Source organism: Amphiura filiformis, chromosome 12 (genome assembly GCF_039555335.1).
Source record: "Amphiura filiformis chromosome 12, Afil_fr2py, whole genome shotgun sequence".
Classification (NCBI taxonomy): domain Eukaryota; kingdom Metazoa; phylum Echinodermata; class Ophiuroidea; order Amphilepidida; family Amphiuridae; genus Amphiura; species Amphiura filiformis.
In genome coordinates, this window is record NC_092639.1 from 61,579,537 (window position 1) to 61,603,769 (window position 24,233).

Genomic DNA, 24,233 nt, shown 5'->3' on the forward strand with positions numbered 1-24,233 from the left:
CATGTGATGCGATCCAGCAAAATGAGTCTGATGTCGATCAAAATCAAAATTCATAATAACATAGATATGACTATTTTAGTGTTGCTCAGAACCATACAATACAAAGGATGTTGAGTACTATTATTAGCTATATCTCAAGAGCAATATTCCATACTTCCTACTCATTTTGCTTTATCACATCACATATGTGCTCAATTTTTAAAATGACCAATAATCGCAATATGCCACTATGGAATGAAGCCGATAAATTAATAAATTTGTGATATGCTGCCATGGCGAGTCTCTTGTCTTTACAAAACCATTTATGTGAATGGTGCCTTCGAGTCATCTCTTTATAGCTTGCTGTTGTAGTTATACTTGTTCATTATTATTTTGCAATATCCAGTTCTCAATCCACCAGGGGTGATATTCCTCAACCGAGCGACATCATCCACACTTGACATTGGCTGGGGACCTGCAGAGAACTCTGTCGGCGAATATGAGATCACCTACAGTAACGGAGGAACGTTCGGCCCATTCAGCAGAAGCCCTCAGGATCGCCAGTTGGAACTGGAAGGTCTGAGTCCAGGAACCAAGTATGAGTTTAGTGTGGTTAATACAGTTGGTGAAGGTGTTCTGAAAACTGATAGCGAACCGTCTACTGCTAGCTTTACTACAAGTAAGTATAAATTACTCACAAAGTCAGAAAAATGCAGTAATAATCCATGAATACTACCTACTGATTGGTCAGAAGAAGACTATTATGATTTATTGAGCCAACCAACAACATGGTAAGAATGGTGGGCTATTAAGGATTGAGCTTAAATTTTTAGAAGCTGTATTTTACTTGGTCACACAGATGAACATATTGCATAATTAACCAATCAGAAACACTGTAAGAAAGGCAATTGTTCTCTGGGAGTTAGTCTGATTTGAAATATAGCTCAATCCTAATCCTATATAGTTTGGCCTTACTGATGAAATATAGCTCAATCCTAATCCTATATAGTTTGGCCTTACTGATGAAATATAGCTCAATCCTAATCCTATATAGTTTGGCCTAACTGATGAAATATAGCTCAATCCTAATCCTATATAGTTTGGCCTTACTGATGAAATATAGCTCAATCCTAATCCTATATAGTTTGGCCTAACTGATGAAATATAGCTCAATCCTAATTCTACATAGTTTGGCCTTAATGATGAAATATAGCTCAATCCTAATCCTATATAGTTTGGCCTAACTGATGAAATATAGCTCAATCCTAATCCTATATAGTTTGGCCTAACTGATGAAATATAAGCTCAATCCTAATCCTATATAGTTTGGACTAACTGATGAAATATAGCTCAATCCTAATCCTATATAGTTTGGACTAACTGATGACATATAGCTCAATCCTAATCCTATATAGTTTGGACTAACTGATGAAATATAGCTCAATCCTAATCCTATATAGTTTGGCCTTACTGATGAAATATAGCTCAATCTTTGAGGGCCTGCTTGAAAAGCAGTGCTTGTCACTGAAGCAGTATTACCCTCAATAAAGAAAGAATAAATAAATAAATAATAATAAATCCTAATCCTATATAGTTTGGACTAACTGATGAAATATAGCTCAATCCTAATCCTATATAGTTTGGCCTAACTGATGAAATATAGCTCAATCCTAATCTTATATAGTTTGGCCTTACTGATGAAATATAGCTCAATCCTAATCCTACATAGTTTGGCTTAACTGATGAAATATAGCTCAATCCTAATCCTACATAGTTTGGCTTAACTGATGAAATATAGCTCAATCCTAATCCTATATAGTTTGGCCTAACTGATGAAATATAGCTCAATCCTAATCCTATATAGTTTGGCCTAACTGATGAAATATAGCTCAATCCTAATCCTATATAAACACCTCAAATAAAGAAAGTCCGCAGTCATGTAACCTGCCCTACACCAAAACCTGATCTTGTTATGACAATTTGATTGATGAGGTCGTGTGCAGAATCTTGTTAGCTGCAAATGTAAATAAATAAATAAATTTGATACCAAATTTGCTACCGAAAACTCTAAATTCAGAGATTGATACCAGTATATGAAATTTGGTGCATTTTCAAAAGTTGCAAATTAAAAACGGACCACGCGGACCTGTAGAGGTGAATGGCAGAGCGCGACCATTGACATAGCCCGAAACAACCGCTAGGTCATATCGATCGCATCGTGCCCTAGTAAATTTATTCATCAGTTTAAAGCACTGTAGCAATCCATGCGTTTTAAGTTAACAATTGAATAAAGCGCGCACTTGGGATAGTCGACAGGGGCCCATCGTGGGCAGGCAAGCTTGACCATATTGCCACGCTAAGCAATTTCGACTGCGGCTATCGCTTTGATTTGCAACTTTTGAATTTGCACCAAATGCCATAAACTGGTATCAATCTTTGTCACTTTTGAGTGTTTGGTAGCAAATGTGGTATCAAATTGCAGCTAACAAGATTCTGCATACGACCCTATCAATCAAATGGTCATAACAAGATCAGGTTTTGGTGTAGGACGGGTTACATGACTGCGGACTTTCTTTATTTGAGCAGTTTAGTTTGGCCTAACTGATGAAATATAGCTTAATCCTAATCCTTCATAGTTTGGCCTAAATGATGAAATATAGCTCAATCCTAATCCTATATAGTTTGGACTAACTGATGACATATAGCTCAATCCTAAATAGTTTGGCCTAACTGGAAATAGAAGTCACTACTTATTTAGTGTGTGATATTTGCATGCTTGGACAATTATTAAAATTACAAGGATCTGATTACTATGCTGATCATAGAAATAAAGAAGTAGAATCCAAACTTTCCTGTAGAGCTGTATTGTAACTATGCGTGAATCTGAAAATCTCATCTGATTGATGCATTGCGATATAGGTGCTAGGATGAAATAGGGATTTCCATTTGTCCTATGGACGCAATAAGTAGACCAAACACAACTATTGCCGGAGCTGGATCTTTACCATCCGAATCTTTTATTTCCTTTCATTTACACAGTTGATCAAGTGTCAACTGTGTTCTTCATACTTAATTTAATATCACATATCACCTCAGACAGCTATATCATCTGAGAGTATACACAGTTGACAGGAAATCAACTGTCTATATTATCTTCATACTTTTAATATCACTTCAGACAGCTATATCATCTGATATTTTAAATAGATATAAATTCAAATTCATTAGCGCCTCAGACAGCTATATCATCTGGCTTAAATTCAAATTCATTAGCGCCTCAGACAGCTATATCATCTGGCTTAAATTCAAATTCATTAGCGCCTCAGACAGCTATATCATCTGGCTTAAATTCAAATTCATTAGCGCCTCAGACAGCTATATCATCTGGCTTATTCTTTAAAAGCAATATATATCAATCATTGAAATCATATATGTATCAGACAGCAATATCATCTGATACCCTTTTTACGCAATCAGACAGCTATATCATCTGATGCCATTTATGGTCCTGAAGTGAGACGACCCACTTCAAATCCCAAACAGCATATTTGGCTTGGACCTAATCATTACTCATTTCCGAATTAGGACAACCCCATTCAATTTCCAAACAGCCTAATTTGGAATTGACATTAAATATTAAGTATGTGAAAACATTCCCAATGACTTGCTCAAATGCAGCAATGTATCTCCATTTTGATTCATATATTGGACAAAATGGTAAAAAGCAAAAGAAACAATGCCATTTAATATCATATTTTTTATAAAGGGAGTGGTGGGTGGGTTTTAAAATTTTCCTGACCTCTTCGGATGGTATCGAAACAGCTTATGAATTTTCCCGGCAACAATTTCTGAGAAAACAGCCACGCCCCAGAACCGCTGCCTATGATTGGCTACTGGCACGCGACTCGACACAGGCATGGATGCACAACAGGTGTCGGACTGATGTCACAACACGCATGGCACCACCTTTTATTGATCTACAGGACAATGAAACCCTTTTCAACAAAACCCAGGGCTTATTACGCCAATGACAATTTTGGTTTTGATTGAAGTTTGCTCAATCAAAACCCGATTAACCTCATTTATTTGGCTCAAACCTAAAAGGGTACATATCTGATAGTGAAAACTGACATTTTGTGAAAAAAATTTAAAAAACCTGTTTTTATGAAAATGTTACAATATTGCTATTAAAATGTCTCTTCATATCTAGGGAGTGCTATTCTTACCATACTGGCAACTAATTCCCCTATGGACACTGTCAATGTACAATGGACAGAGGAAGTTGGTGACTTTGATACGTACCTGCTGCGTGTCATCGACACCGATCAGGGAAGCACCCAGGAGATCGTACACACCATAGCCCCTAACATTGGCAACGGAGATGTACTAGCAATCAACAATCTTATACCAGGCACATTATATCATCTAGAGTTGTATACTAAGAATGATGAGGTGGAGGAATTGTCGGATATTGAAGAGGTTATCACGGGTAGGTATTTTACCACATTGAGTTTTCAGTACCACGGATGGAATTTTTACACTGAAAATCCCACTGAAAAAAATTAAAACAAAAGAGAAAAAAAGGGAAACTGAATTTGGTTTTAGGGGTGTTTCATTGTATTTTTTAGTAATATATCAAGTAGCTATTGTCTGCTATAATGAAGACAGTAATATCCATAAAAATTCTTTTCAGTGTGATTAAATCCATTTCAGTGGGATTATAATGAATGGCCCAAAACAATGATTTTCAGAGGTGTTTCAGTCCATTTCTAAGTGTGGTTGGACAATGGACATTTCTATTGAGTTGATTTCAGATTGAGTGTGATTTTGAATATTTTACTTTCATAGTTACATTCCTCTGTACACAAATTTATAAGACAAAACAACAAATCAGCTAATTATAGTAAACGTCACCACTTGGGTGGCAAAGAATGTGCTATTCCAGTTGAACTCCATACACCCACTATGGAAGACATGACCTTAATTTTACACATAGGGAATGTGAATTTCAACATGTGAGGTATACACTCCCTGTGAAAAGAATAAGGTCTTCCATAACAGTTAAAATCCATAAACTGCCTATGGAAGACATGACCTTAATCATCCACACAAGGGATGTCGATTTCAAATGGAATCACCCATTCAGGTAATATCATTTGAAACTCCCTGTGTGGAAGATTTGAGGTTATGTTTTCCATAGGGAGTTTATGGATTACAACTGGAATAGTTCATTGATTCAATTCATTATAGTTTTACGCTATGTAGTCATATTAGGAAATGAATGAATACAGCATGAATGGCATTCCTGCTTCTCAACCATGGTTATGCGTCCACATGAAATGGCACATTGCATATTTGGCTCTAACTTTTGGTTCATATCAAATTTGATTGACCATTTATAAATTAGTGTTTGAAGTGCAGAATCCATCCAAGTGTATAATTGGTATTGGCCTCAATGTTTCAAACAAACTTGATAAAATTGGCATTCATTGGTGCCTGAGGGTTATTTAGAATATGCTGAGCAAATGGAAAGAAATAAGTGCTGACATTTGAAGTTGTCTGTAAAAAGTGAGTTCTGTACAGATGACTGTGTTTTTTTAAATCTGCCATCTTAGTCCATAGTTGGATAAAAACTGCATGTTGTGTTGTGTTGTTGCATGACCCCAGATTCACACAACATGAATGGGGAGGGTGTTATGAATGGGTTAATATCAACTTTGCCACTTCAGTATGGGTGTTGGGATGTATTGGTATACCCTTTGGAATCTTTTCAGCCCATTCTTTTTGATTTCAAAATTTATAAGACCCTACATAGGTAGGGGGTGTGTGTGAGAAAAAGGGAGTGTAATGTATACAATTACATGTGTGTGTGGGGGGGGGGGGGGTTGTGTGGGTAGGTGTGTGTTGTGTTGTGTTGTGTTTTTCGAATTAATTTCCATTGTTTTTACAATCAGGCCCAGCACCGCCTCAAAATCTTCAGCTTACCAGTAACACTTTCAGCACCCTCAACCTACAATGGGATGCTCCATTGCAAGGTGGATGGGATGGATTTGAGGTCAGCTATGATTACGTCATTCCCTTCAACTCGCCTATTGGCCTTACACCCAGTCCTACCAACATCCTAGAAACGGCCATCGCATTGGAAGGACTGCTTCCTAGCAAAGAATTCATGGTGCAAGTGCGTACCTTCAGACAATTAGGTGTCGAAATACGCTACAGCGGTTACATTGAGATGAATTTTTCTACATGTAAGTTTCTTTAGCCCAAATTATTGCTTGCTTGTCTTAGCCCGATTTGTCATATTCCTACCTTCAGTACTTGTTGATGTACAGTTGATTGATTGATAAATATTCATTAATATTAGTAGCTTTATTTATTATCTTCTTGGAGTTTGAAACAGTTCTAACATGTACAAAATATATTCATTTCCAGTGGAGGCTGACGAGGGCAAACTTATCATCAGAAACGTCACTGAGACTACGATTGACCTTCTGTGGACCCCAATCTCAGGAGCTGAACGGTACAATATCCAGCTGTGTAATATCAACAATAATGATGTGATTGTATATTCCGAATCTTTCACGGGTAACACTGCCTTGTTGGAAGATCTTGTGTCTGGTGCTGTATATAAAGTACAATTCATAGCTATCAATATCGATGGTGGCGACACCCAAGTCCAAGCTACAAGTGAGTAGACAGTTTTCAATTGTGCCAACTCCCGATATTTGCATTGTCCTTGTTTTTAATCACCATGCATTGCACCAGTTTTTTTCAGTAATTTTTCACCAAATAATATCTCTACTATAATCTGGATGAGATGTGGATGAACTACATGTAGCAATTTTAAGACTGTAATCTTGGAAGTAAGCTTGGGGGCTGTCATTTTCTTCAGAATGGGGGTTATAGAATTATTAAGGGCTGGTGACTCAACATTTTTGCACACTGCACACACATCATTTTAACTTACTATCACAATGTGTGCACAATCTTTAGTTATATAATGCCAAATTTGTGCAAACATGAACCTTCTTTTGCCTTTCAATCAAATTTGTGATGCACTCTGCACACTTTCTTCACACTCACATTTTTGCACACTCCGTGTCTTAGTTCCGACAATGACTAATTTGTGGAAGGGGGGAGGGGTCATCAAAATTTTTAGGGGGGTTATAAAAAATTGACTCCAGTCAACGACATATTCATCCCCTTCTGAAGAAAATGACACCCTAAAGCTATATTGTAGCATTTCCATAAAAAATAGAATTGTATTTCTACGTTACGCCTTTTGATCCTGCACCACCATGTACGTGTTCTGAACATCACCTAGTGGCATTTGACTAATACTTAGATTGTATTAATTAAACATGTTGTTCAGACGGTTTATTTCGAAATCTCGGATTTTGTCAAAACTACAGCACCTAAAGTCTCAATTTTTCCAGCATATGTTGGTTTAATAATATACATTACAATCGTGTAAAAAACAGAATTTTGACAAATATTGTGGGCGGCGTCCTCAGGAAATGTTACAAAAGTTACTACGTGCCCGTCATTTTCACCAGTCAGTAATGGCAGCAAAAGTCCTTGAGAGTAACTTTTGTGAATGCAGTCATTAGTATTTCACACACCAATTATTGCATTATGCAAGTTCTGTGATTATTTTCTCTCACACTGAACTTATTCTCATAATGAGTATTGAGGATGGCAATGACAGTTTCTTAAATCTGATTCAAGATTTTGATCACCTATCTTCAAGGTGAGAGATTAAAGTCTTTGCGTCTGAGCCAGTCTTCTGTATCTGAACGTAACCTTGACTAAATGTCAATATGTCACCGATTATCATCTTGTTTGATTTCAGTTCCACCTCCAGTGGATGGTCTGACCCGCATCCAGAGATCCATAGACTCCATAACGCTAGGCTGGAATGGACTAGACGGTGGCAGTGAGGGTGAGGCAACAGGATTTATTGTGCGGTACTCCCCAAGACCTGATGGTGCCCTGCCATATCAGGAGATACCTAACCCTTCTGGGGAAAATACTGAGGTGAGTGAGCTTAGGGAATGGTCATATAAAATGCAAAGGGCTAGAAGCTTTAGGATATATGTGGTACACCCCCAGACCTGATGGTGCCCTACAATATCAGGAGATACCTAACCCTGCTGAAGAAAATACAGAGGTGAGTGGACTTCGGGAATGGTGATATGAAATACAAAGGGCTTGAAGCTTTAGGATGTATGTGGTACTCCCCCAGACCTGATGGTGCCCGCCATATCAGGAGATACCTAACCCAGCTGGGGAGAATACTGAGATGAGTAGACTTAGGGAATGGTCATATGAAATGCAAAGGGCTAGAAGCTTAAGGATATATGTGGTACACCCCCAGACCTGATGGTGCCCTACAATATCAGGAGATACCTAAACCTGCTGAAGAAAATACAGAGGTGAGTGGACTTAGGGAATGGTCATATGAAATGCAAAGGGCTTGAAGCTTTAGGATATATGTGGTACTCCCCCAGACCTGATGGTGCCCTACAATATCAGGAGATACCTAAACCTGCTGAAGAAAATACAGAGGTGAGTGGACTTAGGGAATGGTCATATGAAATACAAAGGGCTTGAAGCTTTAGGATATATGTGGTACTCCCCCAGACCTGATGGTGCCCGCCATATCAGGAGATACCTAACCCAGCTGGGGAGAATACTGAGATGAGTAGACTTAGGGAATGGTCATATGAAATGCAAAGGGCTTGAAGCTTTAGGATATATGTGGTACTCCCCCAGACCTGATGGTGCCCTACAATATCAGGAGATACCTAAACCTGCTGAAGAAAATACAGAGGTGAGTGGACTTAGGGAATGGTCATATGAAATACAAATGGCTTGAAGCTTTAGGATTTATTGTGTGGTACTTCCCCAGACCTGATGGTGCCCCGCCATATCAGGAGATACCTAACCCAGCTGGGGAGAATACTGAGATGAGTAGACTTAGGGAATGGTCATATGAAATGCAAAGGGCTTGAAACTTTAGAATATATGTGGTACTCCCCTGGATCTGATGGTACCTCAGCATGTCAGGAGATATCTAGCCCTACAAGGGAAAATACGAGAGGTGGGTGGACTTAGGGAATGGTGAATGGTCATAAGACATGCTAGGACTTAAAGCTTTGGGGATTATTGTGTGGTACTCTTTCAGACCTGATGGTGCCCTACCATATAATGAGATACCTATAACCCTTATGCTAAGGTGAGTGACTTAGGGAATGGTCATAAGAAATACAAGTTGCAGCTTGAAGGTTTGTTTGTGTGATACTCCGCCAGACCTGACGCTGCCCATACCTAACTCTGTTGGAGAAAGTACTTAGGTGGGGGGACTAAGTGAATGGTCAGATGAACTAGAGTTTCAAGATGTATTGTGTGGTATTAAATAAGTACAACATGGTATAGTAGGAATTAGTGTAAAATTTTGTGTCAGGAAATAGTCTCAATCGTCCAACATGAAGGAACCAATATTTTTTACTACTTACCCAATATAAACCATGTTGTATTTGGTTTGTTATGCATCAGATATATTTAAAATATTTGATAGGACCAAATCGTAAGCTTACCTAGTCCTCAATCATTACTGCATGCATGGAGCAAGAAGTGTCATTCAGCACCAAAATACCCAATATAAACCATGTTGTATTTGGTTTGTTATGCATCAGATATATTTAAAATATTTGATAGGACCAAATCGTAAGCTTACCTAGTCCTCAATCATTACTGCATGCATGGAGCAAGAAGTGTCATTCAGCACAATTCACAACCAATATTAGCAGTTAATTACCCATCTGAGACACCATTATCATCTGAGACACCATTTTGAACAATGGACTGCAAGAGTCATAGAGTGCAAAGTCTGTAAATAGCAAACATTCTTAATTTTGAACTGTCTCATGTAGGGATGATAAGGGATGAGATACCCTCGCATGGAGGGAGAAAATCAAATTACTGCGCAATTTCCCAATTAAATGACAGGATTACCTAATGAGTATTTATGAGGTATAATAATACTTCAAATCCGATTGTGTCCCTTCATATGCCTTAATTCTGCTGGAGAAAATTCTGAGGTGAGTGAATTTAGGGATTGGTCATATGAAATGCAATGGGGATGTATTTTATGGTATTCACCAAAAGCTTATTTGTTTGTACCTCTAGAAAATGGACCCTGCTGGATCAACCATTCAGGAGATTGGGCTTAGAGAAATGTCATATAGAATACAAGGGGTGACAGTATGAAAATTTGCACATATAGATTTCTTTTTGAAAATTTTTGTATGCAATAAATTATGGAATATCTTTTATCCTTTGCCAGGTTACCATTACACTCAACAACCTGCTGATAGACCAGCAGTATGACTTCACCATCGTGACATACACAGAGTTCACAGGTATCGACGATGGAGTCGTACATCGAGAGCTTAGTGACAAGTTTGAGTATTCCGTCACCACACGTAAGTTACATGGATAGGCACAATTTGTAGGTGTAGAATATTGTTGTAGCAGTTTGTGAATCAAATTGAGTCTGAACATATTGAATTGTCAGGCATGAGAACCTAAATAGTGTACTTCAAGCATTTATAAGTAAAGGTCCAAAATCAAGTGACTTGGAAGAATATTACAAATGCTTTGTGCACATAGCGCATGTTATCACTCCAATATAGACCACTTGACATTATTGTTTATCAACAAAAGGCTAGGGATTGGTCTATCGATATGCTCAAATGAACCGCTTCATTGTTCAATGGCTTTCTTGTACTATATGAAATGTGGTGGGAGATTTAAAATGCATGTGCCCTGAGCAAACTACGATGCGTACGCACACTGCAGGCTAAGAATAATGGAAAGTGCCATAATTTGTGTGCATACTGCAGGGCAATAACGTCACATGTCAAGTGATCTATATTGATACAGGCTACAAACAACAAAACAATTCAAGTCTACCTGGTGTATTGGGTTATTCCAGTTGTAATCCATAAACCCCCTGTGTGGAAGACATGACCTTAATCTCACCATGGAAATAGTAGATGAGAAGGAATCACAACGGAATCGGTCGCCTATGGCTAATCCTTCTTATCTATTCTTCATTACAAAAGAAGAGGACTCAACAAATCCCCTTTTGAGGACACTCATATTGCCGCCATCGGCGTGATTTGGTAGCATAACTGAACATTCATAGCGATAAATCTTTGCGCACAAACAAATTGTGAACCGGTTGTTGTGACCTTAGTTGATAAAGCATACTTTTAACGGTCATTTAGACTGAATTCTACAAACATTTGCAACAAGTTTCTGCATTTTTGGATGCAAAGAAGTCAAACCAATACAAATATTGGCAAATGTGATCAAAACACGTTGTATTTTCGACTAAAGACACTTTTAAAAAAGTTTTACATTTCGAAAGGATAATCGTATTTTCGTTGACCCCAAATTTAATTAAAATGTAAAGGTATAAAACAAGTTGTTCCGATTGTTTCCGAAAAATGGGAACAGATTATATCATAGGACAAACGGAAAATCAATTCCATCAAATTGCCTTCATATGCGCCCCAGACCGCCCACATAGGTAAATTTGCCCCTAAATGTTTCAAATATATGACTTTCTACTTCCGATTTTGTTAATAAATCCTTCCCACAAGGCATTATATTAAGCTATGTTATCCCATCTGTCCCATAATGCATTCATATTTCCCGCCCTTTCCTGCTCTCAAGGCCGCATTTAGTCCATAAGCATTGGTCGCTTGACTGCAGCCTTAGAATTGAAAATGTCATGTCATACAAATGTTACGTCACCGATGACCATCGTGTTGTGATATAATCCCGAAGATTATGATATAACAATAGCGGTTGAAGTATATAGAAACGTCAATTTACATGTCGGCAATGTGTTTGGAACTTTGATGATGGTTAGTTGTGGTTCCTTCTCATCTACTATTTCCATGATCTCACACACAGGGGATGTAGATTTCAAATGGAGTCACCCATTCAAGTAACCCCATTTGAAACTCCCTGTGTGGAACATTAATGGCATGTCTTCCCTAGATATTGTATGGCTTTCAACTGGAATAGCCCATTATGCAATCTAGAGGTACACTATATGTGACGTGTCATGTCAAAAGCAGACACTTTTGGGCAGGTTATCAATTTTGAGGTTTTTACATATCTTAAATAAAGAGATATAATTTGCTCCACAATGCCGTTTTCACCAATGAAATTAGACATTCCTAAGTGAAGATATTGAGTTTGTAAGTTATGGTATTATAAAACTGGAAATTGAGATATCGGCCTTTAAAAAAATATTATTGACAATATTGAGAGTAGGAATTACCTTGGAAAATGTCTCAAAAAATACAAGATGCCAGTTATATTCCAGTCTGAAACTATCAGACAATATTTTAAACATTAATAACATCACAAATTCGCAAAAAACCCAAATTGTGAAAAAAATCAGCCTGGGCAGTTTTTTGGCTATTTCTCCATTTACGATCCTGCCCAAAAGTGTCTGGTTTTGACATGACACGTCACATATATTCAAATTGATCTAAGAACTAAGAAAAAAGCTTATTTTTATAACCAGTCAGTCTGACCAGACACACACTTTTGATGGGACCAGGCTCAAGCAAATTCCTCAAGCCAGGATTTAAATCCACTAAGGATGCTTGCCTGTGTGGAGAGAAATGAAAGAAAAGGCTGTCTAGAGGAACATTGGATAGGGAGAGGGTGGCGCAATGGTTAGGGACTTTAGGGTACTTGCCTTTAGTGCATGAGGTCCCGGGTTCAATTCGCGGCGGTGGCGATTTGCTGGGATATTGACTTGGAAAAAAAAAGTCTGAAATTAATTGGCAACCTTTGTAGATTAAATTCAGACTTCCGCTCTCCCCATGGTTCATTTAGAATTGGATAAATGAATCATGAAAGTACTCTGTCCTTCGGAGGGGACGTTAAGCCGTCGGTCCCGTGTGCAGAGAGCCATACCTGTGCATGTATCTCGCAGCCAGTTTTGAAAACCCCTGACTGTCCCCAACCCGTCCCAGTGTTCAAATGGACCCCAATGGAAATAAGCTTCAATAGAGGCTTTCTTGGGTTATCCAGGGTTGTCAAAACCTGAACAAATCAAATTAAAAAAAATCTCAACTATTGCCTTAAATAAGCATACCTGCCAACTGTCTCTATTTTTACTGAAACAAAAAGCATAAAAGAGCCATTTGACCATGTGTCCCTATTTTGGTAAAAATATGACTATAGTAATGTATACACCAATCCAACAATCCAACTTGGCCATTACTGTGGTGTCCCTAACGTAAAACTGCGGTGTCCTAAGGCCGGGGGTTCCATCAATTACTTGTTAGTGTACCATACAAAATTGTACACAACAGTGATTTTTAATACACGATCATGAATTGATTGAACAAATTAAATCTCCCGCACTGGTACAGCTGTGGTTCCGTCAATAGAGGGCTAAATACAGTAAAGGCTTGTCGGATTGGTGTGTAGGAAATTCAGAAATGTCCCTATTTTTTAGGTTTTAGGGTTGGCAGGTATGATGGTTTTTTTGTCTCGCCTCAAAGTAGGAGATTATATAATCACTTTTCCAGCTGTATGGCTGTATATATGTATGGATGGTACGCACAATATGGCACTCGCAGAGGTTATTAATATTTACTTTCGAACAATTATGCATTTTGCGGTCAATTGTGAGATATTTTATGACCTTGATTTGCGTTCACGTTTTCACAAATAACTAAATGTGATTGGATCGCACACATCTCGTTTATTAATGAGGTTATGAATAATTAATATACCTGCAAAGAATTCAGGCTACTACAAGTTTAACAAACTATAAATCATCTTTTTCTAAAATTATTTTCAGATGACCTGAACCCTGCCCAAGTTCAAATCACTGATGTTTACAAGGACTATGTTTGCTTCAAATGGGGCGGCACAAATTCTGATGTTGCTACGCATTTCGAGCTGAGTATAACAGATGTCGACAATGCTGTGCCTCAAGTCCAACGATTTGACATCGATGTTGCCACATTGGAGTACTGCTTCAGAAATCTACAACCTGGAACACTGTACGATCTGGAAGTCAATGTCTTGGGAGCTCAAGAACTTGGAACAGAACGATTTAGGACCAGTAAGTTTGTGGGATGATAATAATTTCAAGTTGATTGGGATTTTTACTACCGTATAATTAAATGATTAAAACTAGTAAAACAAATACATCTGCCACAATATCTCCATGGGCACTACTACCTTTCTGACAGTGCCCTTGATTGGTTAATTACATGATATAATCATCTGAGTAACCAATCAAAATAGATATTTTAAATATCTTAGCAATTTTAAGTTCAATCCCTTCAGTCCTACTGACTATTCTTACCATGTCTTTGATTGGCTCATAGCCCTCTTTGTAAACAACCAAAAGTTTGGGCGCTGAATTTTTACCACACTTGTGTGTGTGTCAGAGTCTCAAATATTGGGGCTAAAGATAATATTTTTCTAGGCTTTATTTTTGTTAAAAATAATAGATTGATCGATTTCTAATTTCTAGGTGAATTCTAATCGCTTGATTAGATTGATTATTGGAGATCAATTGATCAATAATTTGTGATTCCAATGTGAGTACTCATACAGGAAGTAGCTGGGTGCGCAGGGTACCTCTGGAAGTGTCAGCAATAGGAATCTGGTAGTGTAGTGCTGATGTAGACACAATATGCTATGTGTAGGCTTACCATTGAAGAAACATGGCTTATATACTCGGATCCAATTTGCATGTTATTGTCCATTCAAAATCCACAGATGCTTGTCGCCCACAAAATCTGAGAGAAGTGGTCTCATTCCAGTGCTCAATAACCATTGCATGGGACCCCGCAGACGGCCAAGCTGATGTATATAGAGTATACTACAGAAAGACTGACCCACCCGGTCAAGATCCTGTACTGGCAGTTAACGTCTATCCTGGCCAGGCATTGACATACACCTTAAAGAGTTTGGATGCAGAGACTGGTTATGAGTTCCGTGTGGAGACTGTTGCCGGGGGCGAACTGCAAGAAGTCAGTGATGCAGCAGTTACTGTGGTGTACACAGGTGTGTACATGTACATGCATCAAAGTTTATTTGAAGTTTTTAAAAATTCTTTAATAAAAATATCACTTGATTTTTCCCAAGCAAACTAGGGATAATTATTGTTGTATCTTTTATGCAACTGTTTGAAAATTATCAAGATCTGAAGCACAACAACTATTGAGCTGTGTATTCTTCTATAACAAAATCCATTATATATGTATTTTTGGATACATATTTTGGAAAAAAACACTTTGAAAAACATTAATAAGAGACCTTATGACATCACTTTGATACGCCAGAACTGCAATAACATTGAGGGTGTTACATTGTTGATTTTGATTGTAAGAAATGAATTTCATACTATTGAACCCATGACATCATAGATTTAATCTAACATTTAGTACTTTTGGCTTATTGACCAAATCATTGGTCATGGGATCCAAAGGTTGCCGGTTCAAATTTAGCTGAGTGCCTATTTTAATTGTTAGGAAGTTGTATTAATGTGTGTTTTTTTCTTTCATCTTCATGTGTGCCAACATTTTAAGTTTAATTTTCCCCAACCTTTTAATTCCAGACATTGAGACGCTACTGGTAACCCAATTAGGCAACACCTTAAATGTTTCTTGGCCATCCATTGATGCTGATTTCCTTTTGTATGAGCTGCACCACTCTCCAGAGAATGGTGATCGTCCGTCATCAATTTTTGTGCCCAGCACTGCCCAGCGTATTGTGCAACTGACTGGTTTAACATCTGGACAGCAGTACAATTTGGTGTTGAATATTGTTTCTGCAGATGGGGAGAGAGGTTTGATTACAAAAACATGTTATACCTTGCGTAAGTATACTTTAAAGTCATTTTTATATTAACAGGCGGCTGATCCCTCTAAAACAAGGAAAAATGTAATAATTTTGGATGATATTTTTGGCAATTTTGAGTAAACATTTGCTCAAATTATGTTAAAGAAAGTATATCACAAATAGCGTGCTAATATTTGCCCATGTCTTGGAAGCTTTAAAATGAATGCAATGAATACTATACATGTAGTTCAATTTGGGCCGTAGAATTTTTGGTATTACCCTTAAAGCCTCAAAGTCATGGTCATTTGGTTGGTTTACAAGTGACAAATATTGAATGCACCTTGAAGTTATGCATGGTCTAGTGAAACCAATTTGTTAATGGTTTAATCATTATTTCTCTTTTCCTCCACCACCAGAACCACCTGCAATTCCAATTGATATGCTCACAGTCACCCCATTAACTGATCAAGCACAAACTGTCGTCATCGCTTTTGACATTCCATCTGACATGTTGTCTAATGCCATCGTTGAAGCTGTGCATATTCTGGCAACACCTGCTACTGCAGGTGCTGGAACTGGCAACCCTGTAGAGCTAGAGTACATTGTGCCATTTGAGGCATGCCCAGAGATTCTTTTGACTGGGCTGTGTCCTGATACCTTTTATGTGATAACAATATACACGCTGTCAGGAACAAGCTTGAGTGAGCCGGTGACTACCTCTCTAACAACGCGTAAGTACTTGAGAATGGACAACTTAAAATGCTGGTGGGCTAGTTGCAAACCTGGCAAATTGTCCAATTTAGGCCAGCGGGCAAGTAGAAGTGTATAACATATCCTCGGACAAGATAGATTTTTGTGAATTCCACTATATGCACACTACACAATAATGGGACCTGGCACAAGTCCATGGCAGCCACTATGGATGTCCAGGGAAGGTGAATTTCAAAACTATACTCATGAGGAATGATTATTTAAAATTTGTTCACTGATGTAAAGTGTTAATCACAATTCTACCAACAAATGCTTTAAAAAAAGTTTTACCGACATTTTGGGGTATTTTTGTAAAAAAAAAACCAATTCGATTTCTCCAAGACAATGCGCACCGTAAACCAAACACAATCGGCAGGTTTATACATGCTTTTTTTTTGCTTTAATATGGCCTACTATTTTGATTGCATGGCTGTTACAGCTCCAGCACCTGCAGGTCAGATCTCATTTGGAGAATACACAGCAACCTCCATAGAAGTATACTGGGCTGATGCTGAAGATGTAGACTATACAGTAACAATTTCATACGAGACCTCATCTGGAACATCACAGGTTAAAGAGCAGGTCACAGTGCCTTCTAGTGATGCTAGGGTGAGTAGGGGAGGAATTGGAAAAGTGTTGGAGTGAGTTGAAAATGAGGCATATTGGATTCGATCAAAACGGTTCAGTAAAGATCTTATTTTGGGTTACTGCTTTTAGAGCATGGGGAGGGGGGGGTACTCAAGTTTGGGTAGGAATTTGAAAGTGGACTGCTTGGAATTTGAAAGCGTCCCCATCTATATACCAAGTAATTGGGACCCGTCATGCCAGAAGTCAAAATTTTAGGCCAAATATAATGCAAATTAGCAAAGTTTTTACATTTTCCTGAAATTTAAGGACAATTAAGTTTAGCTTTAAGTTAAGCAAAAACGGGCCATTTTTCTGAAAAAATTACCCATCCATATATCAAAATTGGTCTAGAAAAGGGAGTCATTGATAAACCAAATGTGGCCCATTTTGTGACTTTTGGTGATTTGCACTGAGTAATCCCTCCACCAATGGGTAGAGCACATACCAAGGTAGCAGATCATAATACAAATACCAAGATAAATCAATGTTCTTACAAAAGAAATGTTACATCAGAACATGATAGCTAACATGTGTCTACTCTTGATTCAATCTCTCATGGATTTGACTGACTTGTATCTTATTGTTACCAGACCTATACCTTCATGAATCTGACCCCAGGGACCTTGTACACTGTCACAGTATCAGCTTCAAGTTCCAGTTCATACTTGGACAAGAAGTCACTCAGGACACGTAAGTAATTTGCATTTCTATTCTGATAATGAGCTAATTTTTATATTTTGTGCTGAAATTAGCCATCTGTCTGTCCACATGCTGTATCTCTTGAGTAGGTGAATTTGGATATTAGTTCGTAATAGGCAAGAATTACTGGTGTTTGTCACTGCACGAGTTAATAAAGTCAGAAGCAATTCACAAAAGTGCACGCCAGTCACACGATACGTAAAGCGCAGTTTGCGTAGGTGCTGCGTTCAGTTGTATGTACGCCATTCCATATCAATCCATTTTATTATAAGTCCTACCTATTACAAGCTGATCAGAGTATGGGATAGGTATTGATTTTGTAATGTGATTAAGAAATTTAGAACATATTTAGAAAACTTGAGTTCACCTTTAAAATTTAAAATGTGATTTCAATCACTTTTTTTTTATCACACAGGTCCAATATCTTTCTTTGGTTTCTTGAGGGCATCGCACATTGGTCATGATAGCATCATACTATCCTGGCCATCTGCTACAGGAGTGGATGGTTACGAGGTAAGGGTTAACACAGTACTGTCCCTTTGGCAATTGATTAACCATTTACATTGGATATGATACTATTACTATCCATGCATGCTGTTTGTGATGCTTATATCAGAATATTCTAATAGTTGTCCGACAGAGAACACCGCAGAGAAAAGAATGTACCCTTCCCAGAATCCTTTGCAATATGATATATCACCTATAATCACAAGTAATCCAAAATACAGTATCAAACACAAACATGACCATGCAAGCACCACGGAGCAATTCACCAGTTGGAGTTCTTATTGTCTTACTGTAGACAAACTTTGAGTTTTATTCTCCCTATCACAGACTGTTAGAGTTGTTGCCACTTAATGCAAACTCACCCTACACCGCAACTGCAAACAATGTTTATACTATTTTGTCAACCACCCAGGAGGTATGTGTGACCACAGTGCCTTTGTGTCCACTGTTTCTCATGAGCGTTTCCTTGATATTTACAAAGGCACACAAAGTGCGGTTTGTGACATGTTTTCTTGTCATTTCCACATTCATAATTGATGACAAAAAGTTGATTTCCTTCTATTGTCTTTAGGTTTGTTACTACAACGCCAAAGATCAAGAGTCCAAATCCTATGATGTACATGTCTCTTTTACCGACTCCACCATAGAATCTCTGCTTCCTGAAACCGCTTACATCTTTAGCGTGGCATCATTCATTGGCGAGGGCGCTGAAAGATCGACGAGTCAGAAGCTTGCACTTGTTGTAGAAACAGGTGATTGTAAAGAATGAAAAATTATTGTCCTATTTTGGGTTATTAGGACTGTTAATCTTTGACATGTTACCCAGGTAGTAAGGCTGTATAGATCAGTTTGAAGTCGGATCAAATCAAATTTCACCTTTTTATATTTCTAACAACTTGATTTCAATGAACACCCCATGTTTCTATCATCTATAATTGTTAGAAAATTATTTGAAGTTTATTTATTACAAAAACAAAGGAATTACATAGGAAATACTGAAACATTTTCCCTTTATCTGCAAACTAAAATGTCTGACTTCCAAATGATTTTGCATGATCACATCACATAAACGTGGGAAATGTTTTACACAGTTTTCCCAGTTGAGTGAGATATGCCAAACATAATTAATAACTCTAAAGGTGTGTCTCTAAAGGTTGTCAAAATGTAGAGCTTAATACATAGATTATGAAGCTTAACATATCTCATTTTGTCAAAAATTGGTAATTCGCTGGTATGTCTTCCGAGCGACGATATGTTGGACAGGGACAGGTTATAGTAAATTGTTATTCAGCAAAAATGGGCTATTCCAGTTGAAATCCATACACCCCCTATGGAATACATGACCTTAATCTTCCATACAGGGAGTGTGAATTTGTAATGGGGTTACCTGAATGGATGACTCCATTTAAAATCTACACCCCCTGTGTTGAAGATTAAGGTCATGTCTTTGATAGGGGGTATATGGGTTTCAACTGGAATAGCCCAATCATAACAATATGCAATAGACCCTATTTAATAAACCAACCCGTATGGAATAACCATTTAAATGGCAGCCATATTGGAGGACAGTTCTAAGATAGCTTAAAATGACTGATGGACAGGTCTCTAGATTTATTTCACAACCATTAATACCTGCCACTTGCTTATTTGTATTATAATATATGTGACTCTGTCATGAGTGAAGTAGTATTGAATACCCTCTATAACATTATATTTTGTTGCTAATTTTCTTATTCTAATTTACAGACACAGACCCAATGGTCCCCCCACCAAGAAATGTGTTGGTCAGCAGCTTTGGTCCTCACAATGCAACTCTTCAATGGGATGCACCAAGTAGAGATGATTATGATTATTTCTTGGTAGAATACCGTCCTGATGATACCGGGGTGCCAGATAGTCCAATTTTGTTATCTCACAATCAATTTGTGGTAACAATATCTAACCTCATACCCTATACTGATTACGTATTTATGGTGCATAGTCTGCGTGGCAAAGCTGGACTTGATGAGACTTTGAGTGTGGCTGTGTCAGTCACTGAAACAACAGGTTGGTACTGTCAACTCATTGCCAGCATTTTATTTCATTTTGGTTTTGTTTCTCTTAAAAAATGTCCTACATTTCTTTCTTTATCCTTTCTTTTTTCTCAATTTTATCTTCCTTTCCTTTCCTTTTGTTATGTTACGTTGCGTTACAATACATTACATTACATTTTCTGTCCTGTTCTGTTCTGTCAGTTGGCTGGGCAACTTACCTTTAAGTGAATTTTTACTATTTTTCTGTTCTTTTTTTCAGCTCCATTTCCATTTATTATGCAGACTCTAGAAGTCACAGATACCACGATTCAGATCACATGGGGTCCCCATGAATCCCCGGCATTGGCCCGCTATGAAGTCAGCTACGTACCTGATGAGGGTTTCATCACCGATCCTGTTGTTGAAGCTGATGAGATCCGACTGGCTCGTCTCCATAGCCTTAGACTTGATGCACCTTACCGGATTACCGTCAGCGCTGTGGGCGCGGTCGGTGAAGTATTGAATGTTGCAATTGCAACTGTGAACACATGTGAGTAATATGGCTGCCAATTAATTATTGATTATCAGTAGTTAAGCTTTTAAACCAAAAAGTTTTGCTTGACCAGGCAGGCTTCCTCTGGGGTGACAACACAAGCTTGCTTTCAAAGGGGCTGTGAAGGGGGACATTCTATTTCAGTCATAGAGTATGTGGCTTGGACCTCTGGTTTTACTTGACTTGTGTTGATTACCCTAGTCATTTTGGGGCACTTTTCCGCCCCAGTTGATGATTCCATCATGCCGCAAATTTTTTATGATATTAAAAAAAAACATTAGAAACAATCAAATCCTAAGATAACAAATGTATAAGAGGCTGTGCAATAATTATCTGTGGTCTAAGTTCAAAATGGCTTGCCAAAAATGCCTGCCCCCCTCTCCTCTCAATACCAGCTAAATTATCAGCCTATTTAATTGGTTACATAGAGCAGTATATCATTCATAAAGCCAATCAGAGACATGGTAAAAACAGTTGGTAGGGCTGAAAGGATTTAGCTTAAAAGTGCTGAGAGTTTTGAAAGCTTTATTTTGATTGGTTATTTGGATAATTATATCATGTAATTAACCAATCTCTGTATAATGAAAGGCCAAAATGCTCATGAGTTTATAGAGCAAAAATTCTCATAATATGAAAAATTTTATGCCTCCGCAAGGCATACTGTTTTTACAATGTCTGGATGTTATGATAATGAGCTAATTTTATATTTTGGCACTACATTTAGCCCTCCATCCATCCGGATGCTGGATAGGTGAATAGACTTCAGATATTCTAGAATAGGTATGCTATGGTTAGATTATGATAAACATGTTTGCGACAAAAAATTCCAATAATTGTTTCTTTCAAAGTTTGTTTTGGGTCTAACTTGTATATTTGTTATTATGATAATGAGCTAATGTTCATATTTTCAACAAAAAAAATTCAAAAATAATTTCTTTCAAATGTTTTCTTACGAATGTTTTACAACAACATGCATGAATGTGGAGGCATTGTGGTCGCCACTTGCATCAAAAACCACACAAGCTGAGAACCACAAAATTCTACTTTAAGGAACATGTGCAGCATTTTCTGAAGCAAGTGCATTTTTTCTGTTTTTCAGTGAAACTTCAGGTACAATCCTTCAAAGCAATCCAGGAGACTACAAACTCAGTTTTCTTGTACTGGCCACCAGCTGTTGACCAATTACCAAATGGTCAACAGCAAATCATTGAAGATGTTAAAGGCTACTACCTATATGTGCGAAGTTACTCGGATTACCGTGGTGCAGGTGACGTGATCGCAATAGAGTTCAGCCCTCAATCTGCTTGTCCGAGTATTACGCTGAGAGGATTATATCCAGGACGTAAATATCACATATCGCTGGTTGCTGTGGATGATGACGATAATGCAATCACTTCTCCAGCAAGTATTGTTGTTGAGACATGTAAGTGGATGCATCGAGTTGTATTTATTTTTTCATCAAGAGGCAGTATAAATTATGCATACTCTATCAGCAGTTTTTTTGTGTAAAAAGTGTACTGTGTCAACTTGAAATCCATACACCCCCTATGGAAAACATTACCTTAATTTTCCACACAGGAAGAGTGAATTTCAAATGGGTTACCCTGAATGGGTGACTCCATTTGGAATCTACACCCATTTGTGGGAGACTAAGGTCATGCCTTCCATAGTGGTGTATGGATTTCAACTGGAATAACTCATATTCTGCAAGTGATAAGGCAGAAGAAACAGGGTGGAAGAGGACCTTGTGAGAATAATTTCATGTTTTAATCAATTTTGGAGGCATCTCGGCAAAAGTAAAAAATTAATATCTTTTGGAATCATTTTACAAGAGCAAAATTAAAACCATGCAATTTACTGTAGACACCTATATGTTGTACCGATAGTAAACATATTTTGCAGATGGCAGTTTCAGATAATTATGCATAGATTGTAATATCAATTATCTGTCTCTCTTTATTAAGCCAATTTCAGAGGCATAATGACCAGGGGGACAGGAGGAGCAAGGTATCCCTCCTAGCTCGAAATACCGGGAAAAAATTAACCAAAAGCTGTAATGTGCATCTTCCGTTGGCCTGGTTTTACTATTTTGACCCATTTCAGCTTTAAAGCCTCATGTATATTTGTCCCGGTAAAGTCATTTTAGAAGCAGGTCAATGTTGAAAGTTTGCCCTCCTTGGCTCATAAAGGGCCGCCGGTATGCCCTAGCCTATTTTACTCCACTACAGAAGGAAGATCTCTTCATCAATATTCCATTCACTCTGTAACAATTATATAGTTTATGTGTCTCTCTGTTATATTGTAACTACACTAACTCAATTAATGGTGTTCTTTTTGGACAGTGCCACGTGGTTATCTGGATGACCTTCATGTTGTCTATGTAGACACCAACACCATTGAGGTTACCTGGAACCCACCTTTAGGATTCTTCAGCAACTATCTGCTGCAGTACAGTCCAGCGGGTCTAACCCCAACATTCCGTATCTTTGACAATGCACAAGAGAGAAGATGGGAGCTTGAAGGTCTGACACCTGGACAGTTGTACACCATACAGCTTACTGTTCAAAGTATTGACAACACTGAATTGTACACTTCAACATTGCGTCAGTTTACCAGTAAGTTATGTAAATTGGAATAAAATGTTCTTAAACAAATCCAAATCAAGGTGATGTTGGCATACCTCAATGATGTTTTGTGCTGTAACACAGCACTTTCTCAAATTGAATGATCAGCTTTGACCTATGTCATCGGCTGCTGTCAGTAACTGATCATATATGTGCGGAAGGAAGTAGTTACCAGTAGAAGACACATAAAGGAATCAATATTCATAAGAAAGAGGAGCAGGCTAATACACCCAACAGGGATTGTGGTAAGCTACTTCCTTCTGCACACATAATATGATCAGTTACTGACATCACCATCTATGGCAGCTACCAATAGGAAGCAGCCGGCAAAAATGTCTTTTTTTTTTATTTGTTTAAAAACATTTTACATAATTTTAATGGACAATCCTGATGAATCTATTGCAGGTTATGTAAATTTGCAGTGATAAAAAAACCCATGTAGACAAAGCAGTTTCCAAGGCTAATGGCGTGATTGGCTTCCTGCATCGTAATTTGGGCTCAGCACCTAAGAAAGTGAAACTTCAGGCTTATAAGACTCTGGTTCACCCGCACATCAAGTTTTGCAGTAACATTTGGGATCCC

At 38.0% G+C, this 24,233-nt stretch overlaps 1 protein-coding gene across 1 annotated transcript in view; it reads left to right on the forward strand.

Moving 5' to 3' along the window:
- Positions 1-24,233, forward strand: part of LOC140166980 (uncharacterized) — a 185,802-nt gene that overhangs the window by 91,240 nt on the left and 70,329 nt on the right. Inside the window, exons 51-68 of the mRNA XM_072190462.1 lie at positions 386-658; positions 4,190-4,468; positions 5,934-6,227; positions 6,412-6,666; positions 7,832-8,016; positions 10,328-10,466; positions 13,883-14,149; positions 14,815-15,102; positions 15,656-15,916; positions 16,296-16,610; positions 17,069-17,238; positions 17,847-17,946; positions 18,371-18,468; positions 19,034-19,214; positions 20,209-20,508; positions 20,755-21,024; positions 22,127-22,450; positions 23,370-23,642. Of these exons, the coding sequence (XP_072046563.1) occupies positions 386-658; positions 4,190-4,468; positions 5,934-6,227; positions 6,412-6,666; positions 7,832-8,016; positions 10,328-10,466; positions 13,883-14,149; positions 14,815-15,102; positions 15,656-15,916; positions 16,296-16,610; positions 17,069-17,238; positions 17,847-17,946; positions 18,371-18,468; positions 19,034-19,214; positions 20,209-20,508; positions 20,755-21,024; positions 22,127-22,450; positions 23,370-23,642 (4,272 nt within the window). The remainder of the gene's footprint in view (positions 1-385; positions 659-4,189; positions 4,469-5,933; positions 6,228-6,411; positions 6,667-7,831; positions 8,017-10,327; positions 10,467-13,882; positions 14,150-14,814; positions 15,103-15,655; positions 15,917-16,295; positions 16,611-17,068; positions 17,239-17,846; positions 17,947-18,370; positions 18,469-19,033; positions 19,215-20,208; positions 20,509-20,754; positions 21,025-22,126; positions 22,451-23,369; positions 23,643-24,233) is intronic.